The sequence below is a fragment of the Gigantopelta aegis genome, chromosome 4 (assembly GCF_016097555.1).
Source record: "Gigantopelta aegis isolate Gae_Host chromosome 4, Gae_host_genome, whole genome shotgun sequence".
Taxonomy (NCBI): Eukaryota; Metazoa; Mollusca; class Gastropoda; order Neomphalida; family Peltospiridae; genus Gigantopelta; species Gigantopelta aegis.
In genome coordinates, this window is record NC_054702.1 from 35,011,497 (window position 1) to 35,032,470 (window position 20,974).

Genomic DNA, 20,974 nt, shown 5'->3' on the forward strand with positions numbered 1-20,974 from the left:
GTCGCACGTTTTCGTAAAACGGTACACGCGTCACTGAAGCTAAATTTAAGCGAGGTGTTCTGATAGAAATGCCGTTATGGACACTGCCGATACATGCATATTAATTTTCACGGAGTTACAAAGATGTAATTTTTCCCATTTTAACGCAAAACTGCTTGCATGTTTCAATAAACTTTTCATCTCAGATTACATCATTTAACAATATTTATGTTCCGTTTTTATATCTCAGGGCTGGCCACAATTTCCAAACACAAAGTGCCTGTTTATCCCTTTTTATAAACTGTTTATCCATAGTCCGCAGCAAGCATGCGTGTGAGGCCTCTGATTATTATATCGAGTACTGTATTTGACCGGAAGTAGGCCCACGTCTTTGAATAAGCACCCAGGCATTTAAGAAATTACTAGTAGGCATAAATTTATTCATAAATCATGGTATTTTATGTCGGTGTCCGTGAAGTAAATTGCTGAAAACGTTGAAGAATCGACAAAAAGCTATTTAGAACATTACGATCCAGGGCCCCGTTCCACGAAGCGATCTTAGCACCAAGATCAACTTAAGTGCAAAGGGTAGCTATGCGCCTAATGTAATCTTAGGGCTAAGATCGCTTCGTGGAACGGGGCCCAGCACGTTACTAAAATGGATAAGTAGACTCTTTGTGAAATAAGTTTTCGCTTTATCTATGTGATCTCCCGCAACACGTGTGATGCAAAATGAGGTCAGGGAATTCCCACCGCACGGTCGGTTTTTCACTAATGTAGTAGTGTTTCGTATTACGAAATTAGGTTGTCAATCTGCAAGTTTCCGTATTTGTTTTACAATTAAATTGATGTATTAAATATACATGCAATTAACATTTCTAAGGAAAACCGATGGTATACTCCCGCTGAAAATGGTGAAAATTAAATGTCCAGAAATGCAATGTCCTGCATCTACAAGAAAATTTCATCCTGAAAAATAGAGGAGTATACTTTTTTAATATTTAAACTCGTCAGTCATGAACCCTCCCCTCTCAAAAAACAACCCAGAACCCCCCACCCCCCCCAAAGACATATTTAGTAATACAGGGCTTAGAAGTGTTTGTGTGATGTGAAATTGTTTGAAACATACAGTTTAATTTTGATTTAAACTGCTTACGTCTTGGGACTAGGTAATTTGTTTGTGGGCTTTGAGAGTTACTTTACCGGAGGTCAATTCAACATTTTAGGATATGGCCAGCCCTGAGTTATCTAACATTAAATGAATGTTTTGATTGAACCAATTATAATTTGTCTACACATAATTACACTATATTTCAGCCATTGTACTTCAGTTTATCAATAACGGATCACAATGAATAACGGATCTTTGAGTTGAAACAAAAAGTTTTCAAATATTTCTTTACAATAATAGCTAACAAATATTTTATTATGGCAATATAAGCTTATTATTGCAAAGAAATATTTAAAACTATTTTGTCTGTGATCTGTTATTCACTGTGTTGCAATATTCATAACCCAACTGGAGTAGGTAATTGAATGTTTCAGTTTCGCATGACATAACGTTAAGTAATTTACAGGGCTGGTGGGGGATGGGGAGCTTGTAAAGATTTTTTTTATGAATTATATATACAGGCGCAGATCTAGGTGTCCTGATTGGGGAGAAGAAATGCCCCTAATAATACCATGGCCACTGAGCAATGCAGTAGGCGTACTAATCATTTTAGTTCATATTTAACAGGTCAAGCAACATAATTTGATATAATACCAGTGTCAGTTCCAGCCTGAATATTGATTTGATGTGTTTTAGTATGAACTGATATATTATAATTATATATTAATAGTATGTACAGAACATGCATGATGATTTACCCAGTACTAAATTATCAAAATAACAAACCGTAGTGTTATTTTAACTTCAAATTATTACAAAATATGGACTACCTGAAACTTCAAGGGACTATCTGAAATGAAAGCCAGGTAGTCCTGTTAACCCCCTAAAAAAATGGTGAAGATCTAACCCGGCAGACCGCTACACGTAATAGGCCAAGCAGAGTCATTGCATGTGCGGTTACCATTAAAGTAAATTGTTTTCATGATTGCCGATAACCACATGTCTGCGAAGTGTTAAATTAGAAAACAATAGGTAAATAAAACAAACACTGAAATTCAAAGCATGACTGGGGTTTACTTGACTGAGATTAACCTGTTGTCGCGATTGGTGATTTCCAAGTTCTTAGTCTAAAACATATGTGCGAGATTAACTACCACGTGACGTGTCCAACCAATCAAAACATGCATGTCATTAGACTTATTTCCTGTGCCAGAAACTTGAATGGGAAAAGTAAACAATGCATGCTGTAACTGTGGCGATGTAGAGATAGCATGTTACTGCAGTTTGCAGACCTAGTTCAAGTGGATTGTTATTATATATACTGATTGCGTTGTTAATATTATTCGATGACAAACATCACAATCAAATTTATTAAACGATATTTTAGCCGAAAAGAAAAAAAGAAACAAAAAACATGATCGAGCGACAAGGAGGGGGTTTTGCGTTTCTCACTAGCCCAAACTTAAAAACCACTAGCCACGGGCGTCAGGCTAGCAGATTTGTCGAACTCTGTGTTTTGTGCACAGATGTTTGTGCATTCTCATGGAATAAACTTAATGTTCACAAAATATGTTAATCGAATAAACCGAATCTGTATTGAATATGTTGGAGACATTTTGGGGGGGTGTTTTTTGTTAAATAATGACACTATAAGAGCACATTAATTTATTAATCACTGGCTATTGCATGTCAAACATTTTTCTATTAGTAGGATGGGATCTTTCATATGCACAATCTTACAGATTAGCACATACCAGTCTTTGATATAACAGTTGTGGTGCACTGGCTGGAATGAGAAATAACCCAAAGAGCACATTGACAGAATTCTAGATCGACCGTGCATCAATGTAGTGCTTTACCACTGGACTACATCCTGCCTCTGACACGGATAAAGAGGCTTGTCCTTATATATATTATTTTTGAGAGGTCTGAAAATAAATATGTTTGGCCCTAACCCTAACACTGACTGAGTGACAGTGTTGAAGACATGTCTAAACATATCTAAAATGACGTGAGCTGGTCAAAACGGAAAGATTTCCGCCCGCACCCCTCCATTTGGGGTATTGAATTAGCGATATCAAGCGCTAGGGTCTGGATTCGAACTCCAGACCATCGGGACTGTAGCCGAGCACTGTATCCACTTGGCCACGCAGTGGATCAACAAGTGAGACTGCATTTTAATAGTTTTAAATCTCATAGCGTGTATTTTGACGGAATGAACCGAGTGTTTACGGAATAAAACAAACCTTTAGTCCCATAATGCCTCATTGTGTCTTCTGTGCTATATTTCTACCAAAAGCACCAATAAAAGCACCGTATTGGAGGAAATTTTACAAAGAATAGTCAAAATGTCTAATTTTTCAACAGCAAAACGTAGTGATACTGGATTACGAAATATAAATATTATGTTGCTCAAGATTTATCTTGAACAAATAGTGTTTTAAAAGTAGGGGTACATTTATATAAAGGTACGTTTTACTTGTATTCAACACAAATTGTTAACAACTACGAAAAATTACTCTCCTACAATACGAAATATGTATGTTACTTTTCTTTTAAAGTTTGTCCAGACACAAATCTTGAAAAAACCATTACAATGACACAGATACCACATACCTGATGCTAACCATGTCATCTATATCGACTTTGCTGAGAGCGCATAGGGAAAAAAGCATGTAATTTTGTATCAGCTGCCATTTGGAATTTTTATGGAATATTCTTCAAGAGGGGTCAAAGGATACGACTTACATCTGCTAACATCATAACATGTTATTGATATAAAAGCAAACGTGATGACGTCATGGATTTACTTATTATGTTTTTGTTATTATTATTATTATTATTTTAATGATCACTAGAGATCATCGATTTCATATTAATTGTGTAATGATACTTTGGATGGCTTTCATGGGACCCTCTTGAACGACAGTATTGAAAAACTTTGAAAAAATTGGCAAACATGGTGTTTACTGCAAATGTGGCTTAACAAATGCATTTCTCAGCAAAAACGTTTCCTATCGGCGACATCGTTGCAGTCTTTGTGTGGAATCTGTATATTTGTAGTGGGATTTTTGCAATTTGTGTCTGGATCAAGCTTTGGAGGAAATCTAACGGCAATTAAAGGTATCCAGAGTAATTTTTTGTAGTTGTTAACAATTTGGTTCGGACAATAACCCTAACCCTAAACTTACACTAATTTTAACAAATATTGTTGGGGGGGGGGGGGGGCGGGCGGATATTATACCATAAAATATACCTTTTCAATTCCTTAACCATGACACTTATGTCTGCAGTACTAAATCTCGTCTTCATGTTTACTTTGTTTTAAGTCAGCTTAAAAAGACCGAATAAAATTACAACGACTTCCTGGAATGAGGTTGCAATAGTCTTAGTCAACTGTTTTCACTTTAGGAATGAATATACATCCGCTAGGGTACATAACTCTATTTTGTATTCATGTAGTAGCTGACGTTTCCTGGTAAACCATGGATTTCCAACTAAGTCACGGAAATGTAGTTTTGTTAATTAATTTAATTATTTGTGTTGTTGGTCACGGTAAAAAGAACCCTATTCCAAAAGTGTTAATGATATCTTTTGATGGTTTTCGATGGGACTTTCTTCAACGACATGGATTGAAAAACTTTGAAAAAATTATTAAACATGGTGTTTATGCCAAAAGTGGCTTAACAAATGCATTTATAACAAAAACATTTCCTAATCATTATACTCTTGTTACAGGTCTTTGGGAAGAAAGTCATGGTATTGTAGGAAATAAAATGTATGATCCTTTCCTGAATCAGACATTTGACAAAAAAAATATTTCTCAGCAGAGGGATCCAGCATGGTTTGATGATGGAGGAGAACCCATCTGGGTTACAAACCAGTTACAATACACTACACACAGAAGTGGTGTCATTATGTGGCCAGGAGAATCGGCACCTGTGAAAGGTGTATTGCCAACAAGATATATGCCTTTTAACCGAATGTTAAAAATGAAACAAGAATAGACGAAATGATTCAATGGTTTACTATGCCATATCCTATTAATTTAGGGCTTTTGTATTTCGAAGAGCCAGATCAAATAGAACACCAGTTTGGACCAATGACCCCTGAAGTGGACAGAATGATAAAGGCATTAGATGAGTTGACTGGATATCTTCTTGATGAACTTGAAAAAAACAATCTATTGGGTGAAGTAGACATCATTATTACAAGTGATCATGGTTTTGCATCCACACCATCTGATAAAGTTATTAATCTTGACGATATCATTGATGCGACCTCGTATGAAATCTTTCAAAGTAATCCTGTTGCCAACATACTTCCTAATGCAGGTATAGTGTATCCTAACCCTATTGTGTACTTCTATGATGCTACTTTTTGTCACATCAGGAAATGTGTTACTTGCTGTTTCCCATAACACTGCTTTATATTGAAACTGTTGTAAAAAAAAATGAAATTGAATATTTACAATGTGTGCTGAATGCAACCACAGTTGAGTCTTGACAGAAAGAAAATGGGTTAATTTTAGGGTTAGGGTTAAGAAAATCATACTTAGTGATAAAAGTTATTAATTTTGTCAAAAGGTTAACTTAAAAAAACTAAATCTTCAAAAAGTTTTGGGTATGGCGCCATACCCATTTTACCCTCTGGCAGAAACCCATATATATATATATATATATAGGTTTCAAATCTTTTAAAATTGGACACTGCATGTTTTGTGGACTTTGACAAATTTTAAACAGCAGTTCTCTCATAATCTGTCCTAAACATTATAATAATGTATCCATCAGTTTCCAAGGTTTTAGGGTACGTAATTTTACCCTTCGTACCCTCTGGCAAAATGTGTTTTACTTTTCTCAAGTTATATAAATTTTTAAATTACTGTATCTTTTGATATCCAGTGAAATTTGTCAGCTGCATACATGTACATTGTGTATAACTTGTGTTTTAGTGTATTGTCATGCAGAATGGTTTTTGAAAAAGTATATTAATACTCCCCAATTTAACATGTTTTATACCTGTATGTTATTCCTGAGCATGCTGAAATATCCACAGTATGAAAACAGATTGTTTGCTTTTACTTTTTATAGGAAAAGAGGATGAAATATATAGTGCCTTGAAGAAAGCCTCAACAACTAAACATTTTAAAGTGTTTAAGAAAGAAGACATTCCAGAACATTTTCACTACAAGAACAACAGACGCATTCAACCTATTCTCATTGTTACTGATGAACACTATTCTATATCATACAATAATTCACCAACCCCACGTAAGATTTCTATTTAATAAAGTTAAAGTTAAACAGGGCTTCTAGAATTGTTTTTAAATCCACTAACCATAGGATCAGTGATTTAAAAAATTTACTAGCCACGATTAAAAATTCACTAGCCCTACTTTACTTTAAGTTAATACAATTTTACTAAATAATAGTATTAATCAGATATGTCATCAACAGATGGAGATAGACCTTAAACACACTAACATTGGGAGTGGGGTGGGGGCAGGATATTCATATTTACAAAATCGACTTTACGGCAACATTTGACTAAACAAAATTCACTAGCTGTTGGGTATGGCAATGGTAGTTATTTACTATCCCAACATTGAATATCACTAGCCATGGAAATGGGGCTACCATAATCTAGAAGCCCTTAGTTAAAGTTTTTTAAATTTAATGATACAATTAAAGCAGTGACATTGACAGACATTACATTTTAGCCAATTTTTAACTTTGAAATATATGTGGCTGTATTCTTGTCAGTAAATACATCAAGCATTTCTTGCTGTTAGATTCATATCTGATGACTAAATGCTACTTAATGTTAAGACAACAAATTCATAGTCTCCCTTAAGTAAACTGTGATGGCCATTTAATTGACTATGACTGACATTACAAAAAGCTTACACTTTTGTTGTCAGTCACCAGGCTGTGAATTTTGCAGGATTCTCTGCTTCTGGGTTTACCAGAATATCTAGATTACATCATTTTAACAATTACAGTGCAGTGCTAAAACAAAATCCCCAAATACAATGGCTTGTTAATAATTATAATTAAATGGTCACCAAAACCACTTGAGATAGTCTTATGAATTTTATTGCAATATTAATTAGCTTATGAACCTAACAGCAAGAAAAGATTGGATACAAATTAAAAGTGACAAAAATACAGGTCTTTGAAATTAAATAAATACATACATACAAACATACATATATATATATATATATATAATAACATCAGCCACCATGGAATTCCCCAGTTGTCTCAAGATGATTTTTGAGATTGAACCTTTTTTTTATTTAGTAAAATAACCTTTTGTTGTATTTTATTTTAAAGATTTGATACAAATTAAAAGTGACAAAAATACAGGTCTTTGAAATTAAAAAATTACATAATATATAACACCAGTCACCATGGAATTCCCCAGTTGTTTCAAGATGATTTTTGAGATTGAAAAGTTTTTTTATTTAGTAAAATAACATTTTTTTTTGTATTTTATTGAAATTACATATATATATTCAAAGATGTCTTGGTATGTAAATCCACATATACAATCAATGTATAGTGCATACAAATAATCCATTCTTTGTTTCAGTTGGTAACCATGGCTGGGACAACAGTTTACATGACATGCATCCGATTTTCATAGCCATGGGGCCCTCATTCAAGTCCAACCATGTGGTGGATACATTCTACAGTGTGGACATCTACCCTCTGTTATGTCATCTCCTTCATCTGGAACCAGCACCAAACAACGGATCTTTCGACCGTGTTAAAGATCTACTCAAGGATAGCAAAGAGACTCCCACCACGTGGGCAACTTTTGGAACTTGTGAGTTTCTTTCCCCTCAATTTCTGAATTATCCATTTTGTACCTCACAGGTTTTTTAAAATTAAAAAAGCCTACAAAATGAAATAATGTAAGTTAGAATCGTCAAAATTGTCTAAATTGGCATCTGTGTAATTCAGGTTATGTGTAAACAGTTTAACTGACATAATCAAAGAGTCGAATTAAGTGACAATAGCTTGGGTAAAATCTAGATGTAATATGGTACTCTGTGTATATTTGGTTATTTGTGTTTCATACTTGCATACATGTAGTTTGAGTATGCCAAGGAAAACATTTTAGTTGTAGCTTGTTTTTTGTATATTCTTAATTCTTCTAATGGATATTGTGTCAAGAACGTGGCATCATGTGAACAGTAATGTGTTAATGTTTATTAGAAATTAAACAATCTGATTTTATATAAAAATATATTATGGTGAATTTTGCAAAGCCATGAGGAGGTTGACTTTCATTAATAGACACATGATTAGTTTTTGACACACACAATGTCACATGGACATTTATAATAACATGAATTTTGACACACAAAATGTCACATGGGTATAACCAGATTTGTTCAAATCTCTGATTCAATGGAGAATACCATTGGCATAGTGGTTCAGTCTGGTTGGAGATTGACATACATTACATTAAATTAAATTTAAATATTAATTAACTTAAAACTACATCAGATTCCTCTTCTTTCAGATATATTTGTACTAGTCATCATAGCACTAGTTGGTGGAGTGTACATGGTCGCTGCTTGCAGAGTTCATCGCTATATGAAGCGTAAACAGATGTACAACATGGCAAGCCTATCCACCTCTTTAAAACCCGGCAATGGCGCAAAACTTCCTCTACTCTCTGATTCAGAAGAAGACTTTCCTTAGAATTTTATGAAAATTGAATATGGGTCATATCTGTGATGGAAATTGTGGAGTGTTAGGTATTGTGATGGTTGGGTATTGATTTTACTTATCTGATGATGGCAACCAGAGGCGGATCTAGGGGCCCCCCCTAAATTTAGCGATAGTTATAATTTTATTATATATTAATTTTCTTTTCTTTTTTTACGATCCCTCTCCAAACCTCCCCCAAAGTTCCCTTGGCATTCCACCTCATGTCACTGCCCCCCCCCCCCCCCCCCAAATGGATTTTCTGGATCCGCCACTGGCAACATTTTCCTTTACATATTACATTTTTACATTGAGCTCTTTTTTTCTCTCAGAAACCATAAGTGCTAAGTGAATAAAACTTCATATGCCCACCATGTATAAAGGATTGTCACCAAGTTAACTAACGTTACATATTTTAAAGGTAATTATTTTATGCTTCGGTATTAATGCATAAGTTTAGTTTGCACAAGAATATACCCCATGGTAACGGACTAACAGTAAAGCAGTAAGCTCTTGTACTCCACGAACAAGTGCAATAAATAAGAAGTAAAAACAACAAGTTATGTTAGATATGTATATATGTATGCCCTTCTAATCATCGTTTTAACAGAGTGTTCAAACCCAGTGATATTATGTATGAGCATATCAAAATGTCAGCCTTTAATATTAGTAACACTGCTAGAACATAATTTTACTTACCCAACACCAGTTTAATATGTATGTTTCTAATTCCTGTGTTAATGATGACCTATTTTAGCAGTTTTGTGTTTGGTTTTAGTATAGTATGGAAACCCATTAGTACTTAGTATTTGAACGGAAATTAGCCCATGTCTGAATAAGCCCCCCTCCGTTTTGATAGCATTTAAGAAATTAGGCCCTCATTCGTAAATAAGCCCACCCCCAACTTCGTCACCTTATAAATAACACGAAATTACAAGTTTGCTCAAAGTTCATTTAAATGGTCATACCTCCTGCAGATAATTAAACACAAATGTAACACAATATTTTACCACCAGTGAGATTTAGCAGTCTAATACGGTCAAATACGGTAATAGGTTGTTTTAAAAAAAATTTTTTTATTAATACTCTCGTGATTAATGTAGCATACATGTACCATTCTCCATAAATTATGTGATGTATATATAATTTATATACTAGTATATATATATGTATATATGTATATATGTAGTTATGATATAACCTGATATCAACGGAGGTTTTACTTACCATGAGAACAATAATTGTAAATTGTAAATAAATGTGGATGTTTTTAGCTATTTATTTATGTATATAATGAAAGTGCTCACACAACAGATAAAATCAATTTCACATGCAAATAACTTGACAGATTTTGGGGCTATTCATTTGGAAATGAAGGTACCTTGTTTGTGAAATTCCACTACATACACTGGTACTGTAGCATGAATGTTTAGCTTTCATTATCAGTCTGTTTTTGTAGTTTTTACCATTTTTGTTCTTTTGTGTGCACATGCAGAATTAGTATTTCAGTAACCCTAATATTACAAGCTAATTCAAACCAACTCTTAAAATCTTTCCTTTTCCAAGATGTGATGTAACACAATTGTAACAGAATAAATATAACAGAAAATATTCTGTTGATTTGACAGCACTAAGAAACAAAATGACATATGTTAAGACTCCATATTTTCATTGGTAGTAATCAATAATAAACATTTTGTTTATTATATAGAGCTAATAAAACAACTACACTATATATTGAATATGATATTGTGTATATTAAATACGATATTGTGTGTAATTAGCAGGCAAATGTACGTCAGCTTGATGTAGTGGAATACATATTTATTAGTATTGCCCAGCAGTATAAATGTTATTACTGTCACTACTGTGTGTATTTGATTCAATGTCATTTTAGACATTTTTGAAACCAAGTCATGTAAATACAGTTATGTCATTTTAATCCTTACTATGTATATATACAGAATATGATAATTAATGTTTGAAATATTGTTCACATATTGTACTGTAATTTTTAAAAAAAATGCAATTTTGTTTGTGACTTTTTTTTCCACATGGACTTAAATATACATGTACTTGACTTATATAATTTTTGTCTGAACGTATAAAATTGGGTATAATTTGACAGCATTATAAGTGCAATGAGTAGTCATATGCATTTTGACATGTTGTTTGAGAAAAGCTATGCACGGTCATCTTGTAAAATGTCTAGTATCAGTAATGTTGAATACAGAGCATTGTTATTAAGGTTTCATTTGGCTTTAAGGTGTTTGACTTTGATAGGGCTTACCCTGTTCATTGCCAATTTAGTCAATTGCTAATTTTTATACAAAGTGGCTACAACAGTTAGTCTTTGGCCAATCAAATATTACTTAAATCAGCCACATTTTAATAATTTTCAAAGAAATACTCTATATATCTGAAAATTTACTAAACCAAATATTTTTTCCAGTGTGAGCTCTGCTTTGATGAACAGGGGGGAAAAAATCTAAATAAGGTACAGATTCACAGTTAAAATGTTACTTTGAAAAAACTGTGCAAAATAGTTACTATTAATCACTGATGCTAGTTCCTTTATTAGCCTATAAACATATCTTCTCATGACATTTCAGTTTTTGTTAACTCTGACGATTAAATTAGAATGGAATTTGTTATATTGGGAAATCAATAACATAGGACATAGTTACTATTAATGAGTTGTATATAGGCTTAAGAATCATGAGGCACTTCATATATGTCATTGAATTTTGGTGATCTTGAAAGGTTAATTCAAGGTCATACTTTTATTGATTTTTTTTTTTTAAATGTTGTTAGAAAGAGACAGGTTCCATCAAGACATAGTTTCCTTCAGTAGACTAATATACATATAATGACATTGTATAGCTTTTTAAACTTTAATACAAAGATTATGCAATATGATTTAAAAAAAGAGAGAAAAAAAAAGAAAGAAATTACCATAAACAATTTTGAATAAATAACCAACTAGACTGAGTATAGATCATTATATCTTGTTAGTATAGCAATAGTTTAACTCTGTAAGCTCATTCACACCAAAACTACTTTCCATGGCAGTTACTGTACACTATTTTATTTAATTGTTCATGCTTGATAAGCTGGCATATGAAAAATAATGCTTGCTACAATAAAAGTATGACATGCTCTGGGTTATAAATGCATTTTGTTATGTGAAAATACCACATGGGGTTTAACCACCAAGATGTATATTGGAAAAACACTGATACTGGAGGTTGAAAAAAGTCATTCCTTTCAAACTAGTCACAGCATCATGACCGTAAAAAATATTTGTATAAAGATATTTTCGGAGTATTACTATTAGTGAAAATATGTGTTTCCTTTTACCAATGTTAATGTGTGATTAGACATCAAATGACAAATATTGCCAAATTCATCATTCAAACATCTTACCATATAGTTTGACATAACCACATATACACAGACTGGTCTGTATTTCCCATACATTTTCCATATGTGCCATGGTATGGACTCACAATGGCATGGAAACTGTTGCGATTCAAAGACACTATCCTGATTCTATAGCCACTAAGACACAGTGAATTAATCTGATCACATGCAATACTTCTGGTAATAAATAAAACGTACACACGGTTTTAGCATTATATTGATAAATACATTTGGGATCTACTTTGACCTACTTATTTAAAAATTTGTCATTTTCAAAGAAAATAGTTACATTCAAAATTAATGTAGGCAGTAATTCTCCATTTTAGAATGGCCAGAAATAGATTGAATGTAAAAACATTCATATTCTAATCAAGAAAATGTAAATCTATATAATTATACATGTATACGTTTTGTTGTAATTTCAATAATTGAAAAATGCTATATGGATAGAAAACATGTTACGATGGCTACAAATTCAGGATATTCTCTTTAATGCTTTATAAATGTTATTAAAGTTCCTGTATTATGTACATACTCTTCAGCTATATTTGCAACATTAAGTAAATTAGAAGTACATACATTTCATATATAGTATTAATTTAGCATAATATTAATTTTAATGTGCTTGTAATATTGATCATTACATGTATTTAAATATGTTAAAGGAGATATGCATATGTGATACTCAAGTTCAAACCTGTATTTAAAAAAACAAAACAAAAAACAAACCACATTGGGTCCACCAAGGGGGATAGATCTTATTACCCATTGCATCACTGAGTTGCATTTTGTCCCTAGTATTAAAGCTGCATCATCTCCCTACTCTATAAGAATGTTTACTAATGACAAGGCTCAAAATTTATTCTGTGTATTGAGAAGCAAGATTTTAATCTAGATGCAAATGTTAGGAATTCATAAGCATTTCTAGACCATGTGTACTCATGTAAACCATATTATGTAAATTTATACTGATGTAAACTATTATGTTTATCCCCATTTTTATAATATCATATTTAATATTTGTCACCCTACTGTCATCATAGTTAGCACTAATTTCTTAATCTGGATAGTTGTACATTGCTTTAAGATCGAAGGCAATAGCTGCTTGTGGTTTTGGAGGATATGTAAGAAATAGAATAATACATGTATGTCCGATAGATACCATTTATCTTAATACTCGTTTAAAAACGTATCAAACTCTCTTTCGCTTGTTAGATACATTTTAAAACAACTTGTGTAAGATAAATGGTATCTTAACGGCCACTCATTTATTATTCTCTATTTAATAAATTTGACACGTTTTTTCTATCAAGAGATATTGTCAGTTGCCTCTATGCAACATATAGGTACTAGGGCCTCCACGAGTCAAAAATATTGGACTTGACTTGAGTACTCGACGGTCAAACTCAACCCAGACCCGAGTACCCGACACTTACACTAGATGATGATGAGATTACGGAATAAAGTAAAATAGCAGCATGCATCTTAATTCCAGCATTGAACATGGATGCCGAATCATGCCATTGTGTTGCATTTAGAAGTGCTGTGACGGACGTACGGCCGGTTTAAACAGAAAAATTAGTGCATGATCATGTAATGATTATGTAACTTATATCGTTGATTATCTACTGCTGAAATTATTGTCCTACATTGTCCATTGTATTGTAGTTGTTCATTGTATTCCACCTTATACAGGTACTCAAATCCTGTGAACGGACTCAAATCTTGCTAGACTCGACCCATACTCGAGTACTCGTGGAGACCCTAATAGGTACAGGTGTCACCATTTTTAGTACGATACATGTATAATATAAAATGGTTAAGAAAACATTCCCACTTTGAGAGCATCAGTTTGGTTAACAATGCAATTTTATGTGACTTAGATTTTGTCTTAAGACAACTTTATGATTTATTTTAGGTACTTAAATATGAACAAATAAATGTGATATTACAGAATGAAGTAACAACTGTCTTAAAAAGCCACCTTGTTAGTTTCCCAAATACTGTAGATCCTGAAATTAACGCATCCCTAAATTAATGCGAGTGATGGTGGGCAGACTAAAATGCGACATGAAATTAATGTGAGTGGCTTCCCTTTGAAATATTAACTTTCCAAACACCACACGTCTGTGTATTTTTGGCTAAATCCAAGTTACAGGTGTCTTCAATGAGATCAACTTACTAACATATCTGTGTACACATCAGTTAACCTGTTTAATCCTTAGTGTTTTGGGTGAAATGAACTCAAAGCATATTTTTGCAGCAAACATGTATAGTTACCTAAATCTGGCTAAACATTAGCATACATGTACCATTACAACTGTATGCCAACACCGTTACAGGGAACTTGAACATTAATGACAAAGAAAAGATTGATCGCAATATTAGCATGCTAAAAACCCATTCACGTGTGATGGATCATGTCGGCTTTTGACAGTGGCCAAAGACCCTGCAATCGTCACACGTGGCTGGCAGCTTGCTGGACTATTGAACAATTAGTCTGTCTCGTCTACGATGAATTGTGCTCCAGTTGTTTTATAAATGTATTATAATTTTAATCTTTGTTTTAATAGCGTGTGACACATAACTTGCTAGACTATTCAACATTTAGTCTGTCTCGCCTACTATGAATTGTTTGTCAGTTCTGTTTTATTAAATATGTTAGAATTAAAAAAAAAAAAAAATTGGGGTGGGGGGGGTGGGGGGTTTAACGTGAGACATATAAACAAAATATTGAAATAAATGCAAACTCACATTTTTCGCATTAATATTATGATCGCATTAATTTCAGGATCTACAGTAATTAGTCATAATATTTTGACTTTCCTTTTGGTGGCTGCTTAACACAGGTTTAACTTGATTGTTTTTACTCATAATTTTAATACCCGGTATATGGAAAATAAACATGTACATGTATTTTTTTTTTTTTAATACATTTGTAAATATGCATTACATATGAAACTATTCTGTTTTAGGCTAGTTTGTATAATCTAGGTACTGATAGCTAGTGGTAGATGTAGCTGTAGTGCATTTTTTTTTTTTTTTAGATTGATTAGATTTAATGACTGTAAATTAGAATATAGTTGATAGATACTAGGTATTATTATTATTATTGGTATTAATTGCATTTTATAAGTGTAAAACTGGTTTTTATCTTACTGGATTTATTTAGGTTTATGAATGAATATAGTATAAATTAGATGTTACAAAATGTTTGATTTTTATCTACCTGTGTTACTCTGTTGTTTTTGTGTTTGGATTTAATTTACTTTGTAGTGGTTTTAATATATGTTGATCAGATTAATTTATTTTATTTAATATCAGTAATTTACACGGACCTCACCCTGAAAAAAAAATTGGAGTGATTAATTGCTCCCAAAACTTTGATTATGTGGAGCCAGTTAAAATATTACCATGTTGAGCATTGATATTTAATCCTTTTGTAGTGGTATTTAATTTTTTTTTTTTAATTCATATACTAATAGGAGCTAAACATTACTCTCCTTGACTAGTCTTATGGAAGTGATGCGGAGGCAGAGTTATAGCTCCCCATAAAGAGTGAGGTCTGTTTAAAACATTTTACACAGTGATTCCTTTTCAGTATACAGTTACGCGTGCGCATGCACAAGCACGCGCACAGACACACACACACCTGGCTTTGTATGTTTTATAGTGGGTGTTTTTTTCTGTGGGGGGTTTGGTGGAGGGGTGTAAAAATACACGTGGTACTCCCAACTATATTTTTAACTAAAAATGTTAACTTTCTTTTGTTGTGCATCACTGAACACAAAACACATGGGTGGATATCTTATTGATGTTTTTTCTTAAACAATTGGTTTTTCATATGGAGGTGCACCCATCATAAATCCTGGATATGGCTTCGATATAAGATTTAAACTATTAATAAAAAACCCCTCTGAAATAGTATAGTACAGTGATAAAAATAAGCAGAATTTTTCACTAGTCCACTGGACAAATACATCAAAAAATCTACTTGTCAGCCAATATTTTCACTTGTCCAAATAAATTGTTTGTGCTAATCGAGAACAATGTTTTTGACTGCTTAAAATGAAACTCAATGAACATTTTCACCACTGGACAACGATTGAGAATGGATTCATTCAATGTTTTACACTTCACCCGGAATTCCCAATACTAATTTTTATTTACTTTTTATTGTTGGGAGGTATAAAACTGGGGACAGTGGCAATGCAATTTTAACATGATTTGATGTTTTGTATTTTTAAAAGATATGTGAATATTTTATCATAAGCTAGTGTCTTACACATTATGAGTTATGCTGCATGTTTACAAAAGTTATAAAAGACATATCACAACTGAGAACCTTAATACTAGTATAACTGAGATCAATCTGTTTAAAATTAGCTCTACTGGTCTACCAGTAGATCTAACAGCATTGCATGAACTCCTATGTCCAGGTGACATTTCATCTATAAATAGCAATTTAAATATCGGCCAATTACTAAATATCGACCAGTTACACTTTTATAGCGTTATTTCGGGAGCATACAAATTCAAAAAATATTGGGCGAGACTATTTATGCAAAAGGCGAACTTGTTGGTCTATTTTAATATTAAAAAACAGGGGTAAAAGTGCAGTAATAAACTCTGGATTGTATACTAGTATAAACAGATTTTATGGCTATACCATCACAGGGTTTTTTTTCCGTCTTGAAACAAATTTTATATAAAATTTTATATTGAAATTAGTTTCCGGCATACTTCGTAATTCACCCGAATCATTTCGTATACCCTCGGCATAATCCCGAATGTTTTCAAATTCTTTTCAAATCACTGGCATGATTTTGCAAGTAAAGTTTTAATTGGTTGAATGAAAGGTCAACTGGACATGAGCTCCAACAGGGTTCTGTTAGATCCACAGGTAATAGTAATTAACTAGTGGAGCTAATTTTAATTGGATTGAACTGAGATTTGAATTTTGATTCTTTGCACATTAATTCCTATTAATTGTTTCTTTTTAAAATGTTACTACTTTGTACATTCCACACTATACATTGGTATGTTAATACATTTATTTTAAAATAAAACTTTGACATCAGGCTGGCTTGATTGTTTTTGGATTTTTTCCCCAGGTTTTGTGTTACATTTCTTACACAGTGCTCTCATTTTTAAGTGGGAATGATGGTGAATCACCACAGTGGGTAATATCAAGCACCCTGGTTGGGATATAACTTGGCTCGTAGAGTCAAATTCGCTGGGAGCACTCGTTGGGGTTATTGAGTCTAGATGAAAGTTTTTCTTGTTTAACGACACCACTAGAACACATTGATTAATTAATCATTGGCTATTGGTTGTCGGACATTTGATAATTCTGACTTGTAGTCATCAGAGGAAACCCGCTACATTTTTCCATTAGCAGCAAGGGGTCTTACACATCTATGCATTTTCCCTCAGACAGGAAAGCACATACCACGGCCTTTGACCAGTTGTGGTGTACTGGTTGGAACGAGAAAAATGAGTAGATGAATTACAGAATGATGTAATACAAAGAATTTTTATGAAAATATTTTAGATTTTTGTTTTTTAGATTTAAACCCCCCACCCGGAAAAACCCTAACAAAAATACAAAAACAAACCCCAAACAACTGCTACAAACATTTAACACCGAGACAGGTATTTGGTGGGGGTTTTAATATTACAAACATGGATGATGATATGATGAATGGTAAAGCTGCCTGTCAGTTGAGCTATTTTGGTATCACCTGAGCCTGAGGTACATGGAACCTGCGGTGTTTACTGGTTAATCATCCCCTATGTGGGGTAGTTATACACTCGGGAGACACCCATGAAGTGGGTAATACTCAATGTATGTGACCTTATGCCTACCCATAGAGCTTAACGGTGCACACATTCTTTGGTTGGAGCAGGTACTTGCATGAAAAATCCCCTATATGTTTTTCAGATGTCAACTTTTTTTTAGTCTGGAATGGCAAAGACATTTTACAGCATCAAAGCAAAATGGTACTCTAACCCAGTTGACCCAGATATATCGTCCCCATTGAAAAGAAATCCTTTTTTTTTTTTTTTACATTTTAGGCACTCTGAAGTTTTTAGGAGTTTGGAGAAAAATTTGCAGTTTGGATGAGAGGTGTGGTCACACTATTAAGAATTGAGACTGTCCTAAGTTCACTACTGTTTGGGGTCGTTCAACATTTAGGTAACAAACCCATAGGAACTGTTGGAGGGTGGTCGGAGTGTCTGTTTCTCCCCCTCCTGTTCTACCCTATATAAATACAGATAACAATCTGACCTGTGCCCCTACTACATAATATTGTACTTGCCTACCACTTCAGATATCGTTCCTATCATTGGATGCATTGTGAAACTTTGACAGGAAGAGGTGTCAAGAGTTCTGTAACACTTTCAAAACATTAATAGTCTCATTGTTATTTATATATTAAAACACAGTCAATTATGACTATTTTGTTCTTTATCAAGTGATTTTCTATATGTAGTGTTTATTACCAAACAAAACAAATATAAATACAAGTTTACAGTTTGGTATTGCTCAAATTACATGATCATTGTTACAGGGAAAGGAGTAGGTGTATTGGCGAGCATTACTTAATTATAGACGGGGAGTGGCTTTGTAGTGTTACAAAATGTTGGGGGGTGGATGGGGGGGGGGGGGGGGGGTGCCTGAAATAAATGAAAAAATTTCATTACATAATTGATGAAGCTGAATAGCCCCATTCTGACTAACAGCATTTTTAAAACAAAACAAAACTAAATTACTTATTAAATATACATTATTTTGTTTATAATATCACTTTCTTTTATTCACTGTTTTTCATTGTGCTAATATATATATATATATACAATACAGTATTCTTCCTGATGTGGCTGGTATAGTGCTCTACCTCATGGGGAGCCAATATAAATATATATACCATTACAAAAGGTGTAACGGTATATATATACACACACATATATGTATGTATGTATGTATGTATGTATGTATGTATGTATGTACGTATGTACATATGTACGTACGTACGTACACACACACACACATACATACATACATGTAGTACTACAAAGTTAATTTTATTTCCTAATATGTATTTATTTTTTAATTGTATTGAATTAATGTGGTGTAAAAGCTAGGTTAGGGTACTACAAACACTATAGCTAGTAACACATTGAACAGTCTCTTTAAAACATAAAATAAACGAATTGTGAAACCCTCAAATCAGTAGACTACGGTAAACAAAAAATTAGTCCGTGAGTCCGCATTTCGAACCATGTACCAACTCCGAAGTCTGCATTCCGGTTTTACTTTTTGACTGGGCAGTTCCGTTTAATGTCTACTTCCTTGACGACCGTGATGAAGGTAAATTATTTTTTTCAAGCAGTGAAATTACATGTACCATATATTTATGTTTTCAGATAACAATATCTACTTATATCTATTGCATAAAACAATTACATGTGCATTCCTTGAATGCTATTTCAATGTGTTAAACAACTGTGCTTTTGATAAATAACTAGTGAGTTTGTTACTTGCAGCGGCTTGTTTTCATTGGTGATGTATTGTCGTTTTGATTTTGTTATTTTATTAAAGTCGCGCTATTCACTTTCGCAACCTTATTTTGGCATAAACGACACAACCACCGAAACAGGTCAATGGACGATATGTTTTTATTTTTCATAACTTTAGACAAAAATATTAAGTTTTAACTTTTAAATGATGAAAGAAATAAAAAGTGCCATTTGTCAAATATATTTGTACATGTATTAAAACAATTACCTTGGGATATCTTATTATTATTGTGTACAAAGCCAAATTAAGAGTGCAAAAAGTGACTGCAGGGAATATTTTGTTTCCTATTTCCCCTCTTTGGTAATCATTTTGTAACAAGTTATAAATATAATTGTTACTTTCTTGGCTTTCTTAAATCAGTTAAATTGAAGAGGTGACAAAAAGGACTTGAACATGGCTGACGAGGAAGATTTGACTCCTCCAGCTGTCAACATGACTGACGAGGCAGATTCGACTCCTCAGGCTGCTGACACAGCCATTGAGACAAACCAAGAGCCTCAGTGTGATAGACCAACAATGGAAGCAGTCAGTGTAATAGACCCAGTGACTGCTATGGGAGATATGGAGGAACTGGTACAGAATTTGGATGTTGATCCTTACAATGAGGACCAGGTAATACTGAACTTTTGTGAAGCATTTTTTGTTCTCTTTTAGTAATTTGTAAACTTTAAAACGGTCAGAGATCTTTGACAGTAATAAAGCAGGTTATTAAAGGTAGGGTCAACTCAAACAAGAGCCTTATGTGTTGGAAAGATGCATACTCGGACCACTAACACAAACGCTTAATTTTAGAGTTAATAAAAAAACCCATGATTATTCCTGCTAACTGGGGGCAGCCATTTTGTTTCATTTTTGTGATGTCCGGTGGGATAGCTTGGAGCGAAATGACGTCAGCTCCTGACCATCTCCTGTATGTATAGTGTAAACAAAAGCAGTAATTTTCGACAAGGTGCTTCTCTTTGATCAACCTGACTTGTAAAACAGCATAAATGACGTAATAATATAATAAACTATTTAACTAAATATATTTCAAGTTCCATTAACGGAACAAAATGGGGTTATAGTATTTTTCTCTGTTAAATAATCCAAAGGAAAAATGTACACTATTAGGCCTATTGATATGCTACGTTGGAGCAAAAACAACAACCCACG

The 20,974-nt window shown here is 33.3% G+C and overlaps 3 protein-coding genes across 9 annotated transcripts in view; 2 read left to right on the forward strand and 1 right to left on the reverse strand.

The window, feature by feature from the left end:
* LOC121370460 (nuclear export mediator factor Nemf-like) overlaps positions 1-4,482 on the reverse strand; it is a 42,114-nt gene extending 37,632 nt beyond the window's left edge. Inside the window, exon 1 of the mRNA XM_041495703.1 lies at positions 4,347-4,482. Within this exon, the coding sequence (XP_041351637.1) occupies positions 4,347-4,402 (56 nt within the window). The 5' untranslated portion in view covers positions 4,403-4,482. The remainder of the gene's footprint in view (positions 1-4,346) is intronic.
* Positions 4,483-4,561: 79 nt separating this feature from the next.
* LOC121372234 (ectonucleotide pyrophosphatase/phosphodiesterase family member 5-like) lies at positions 4,562-9,738 on the forward strand. The gene is given in 5 exon segments (XM_041498525.1): positions 4,562-5,065; positions 5,068-5,424; positions 6,184-6,363; positions 7,688-7,924; positions 8,627-9,738. Coding segments are annotated over 5 exon segments (1,446 nt in total). The 5' UTR covers positions 4,562-4,575; the 3' UTR covers positions 8,809-9,738.
* Positions 9,739-19,568: 9,830 nt separating this feature from the next.
* The window catches only part of LOC121370461 (adenylate kinase 9-like), a 55,465-nt gene continuing 54,059 nt past the window's right edge, over positions 19,569-20,974 (forward strand). For all 7 annotated transcript variants that reach the window (XM_041495704.1, XM_041495707.1, XM_041495709.1 and 4 more), the window contains exons 1-2: positions 19,569-19,612; positions 20,183-20,434. In XM_041495704.1, the coding sequence (XP_041351638.1) occupies positions 20,216-20,434 (219 nt within the window). In that variant the 5' untranslated portion in view covers positions 19,569-19,612; positions 20,183-20,215. The remainder of the gene's footprint in view (positions 19,613-20,182; positions 20,435-20,974) is intronic.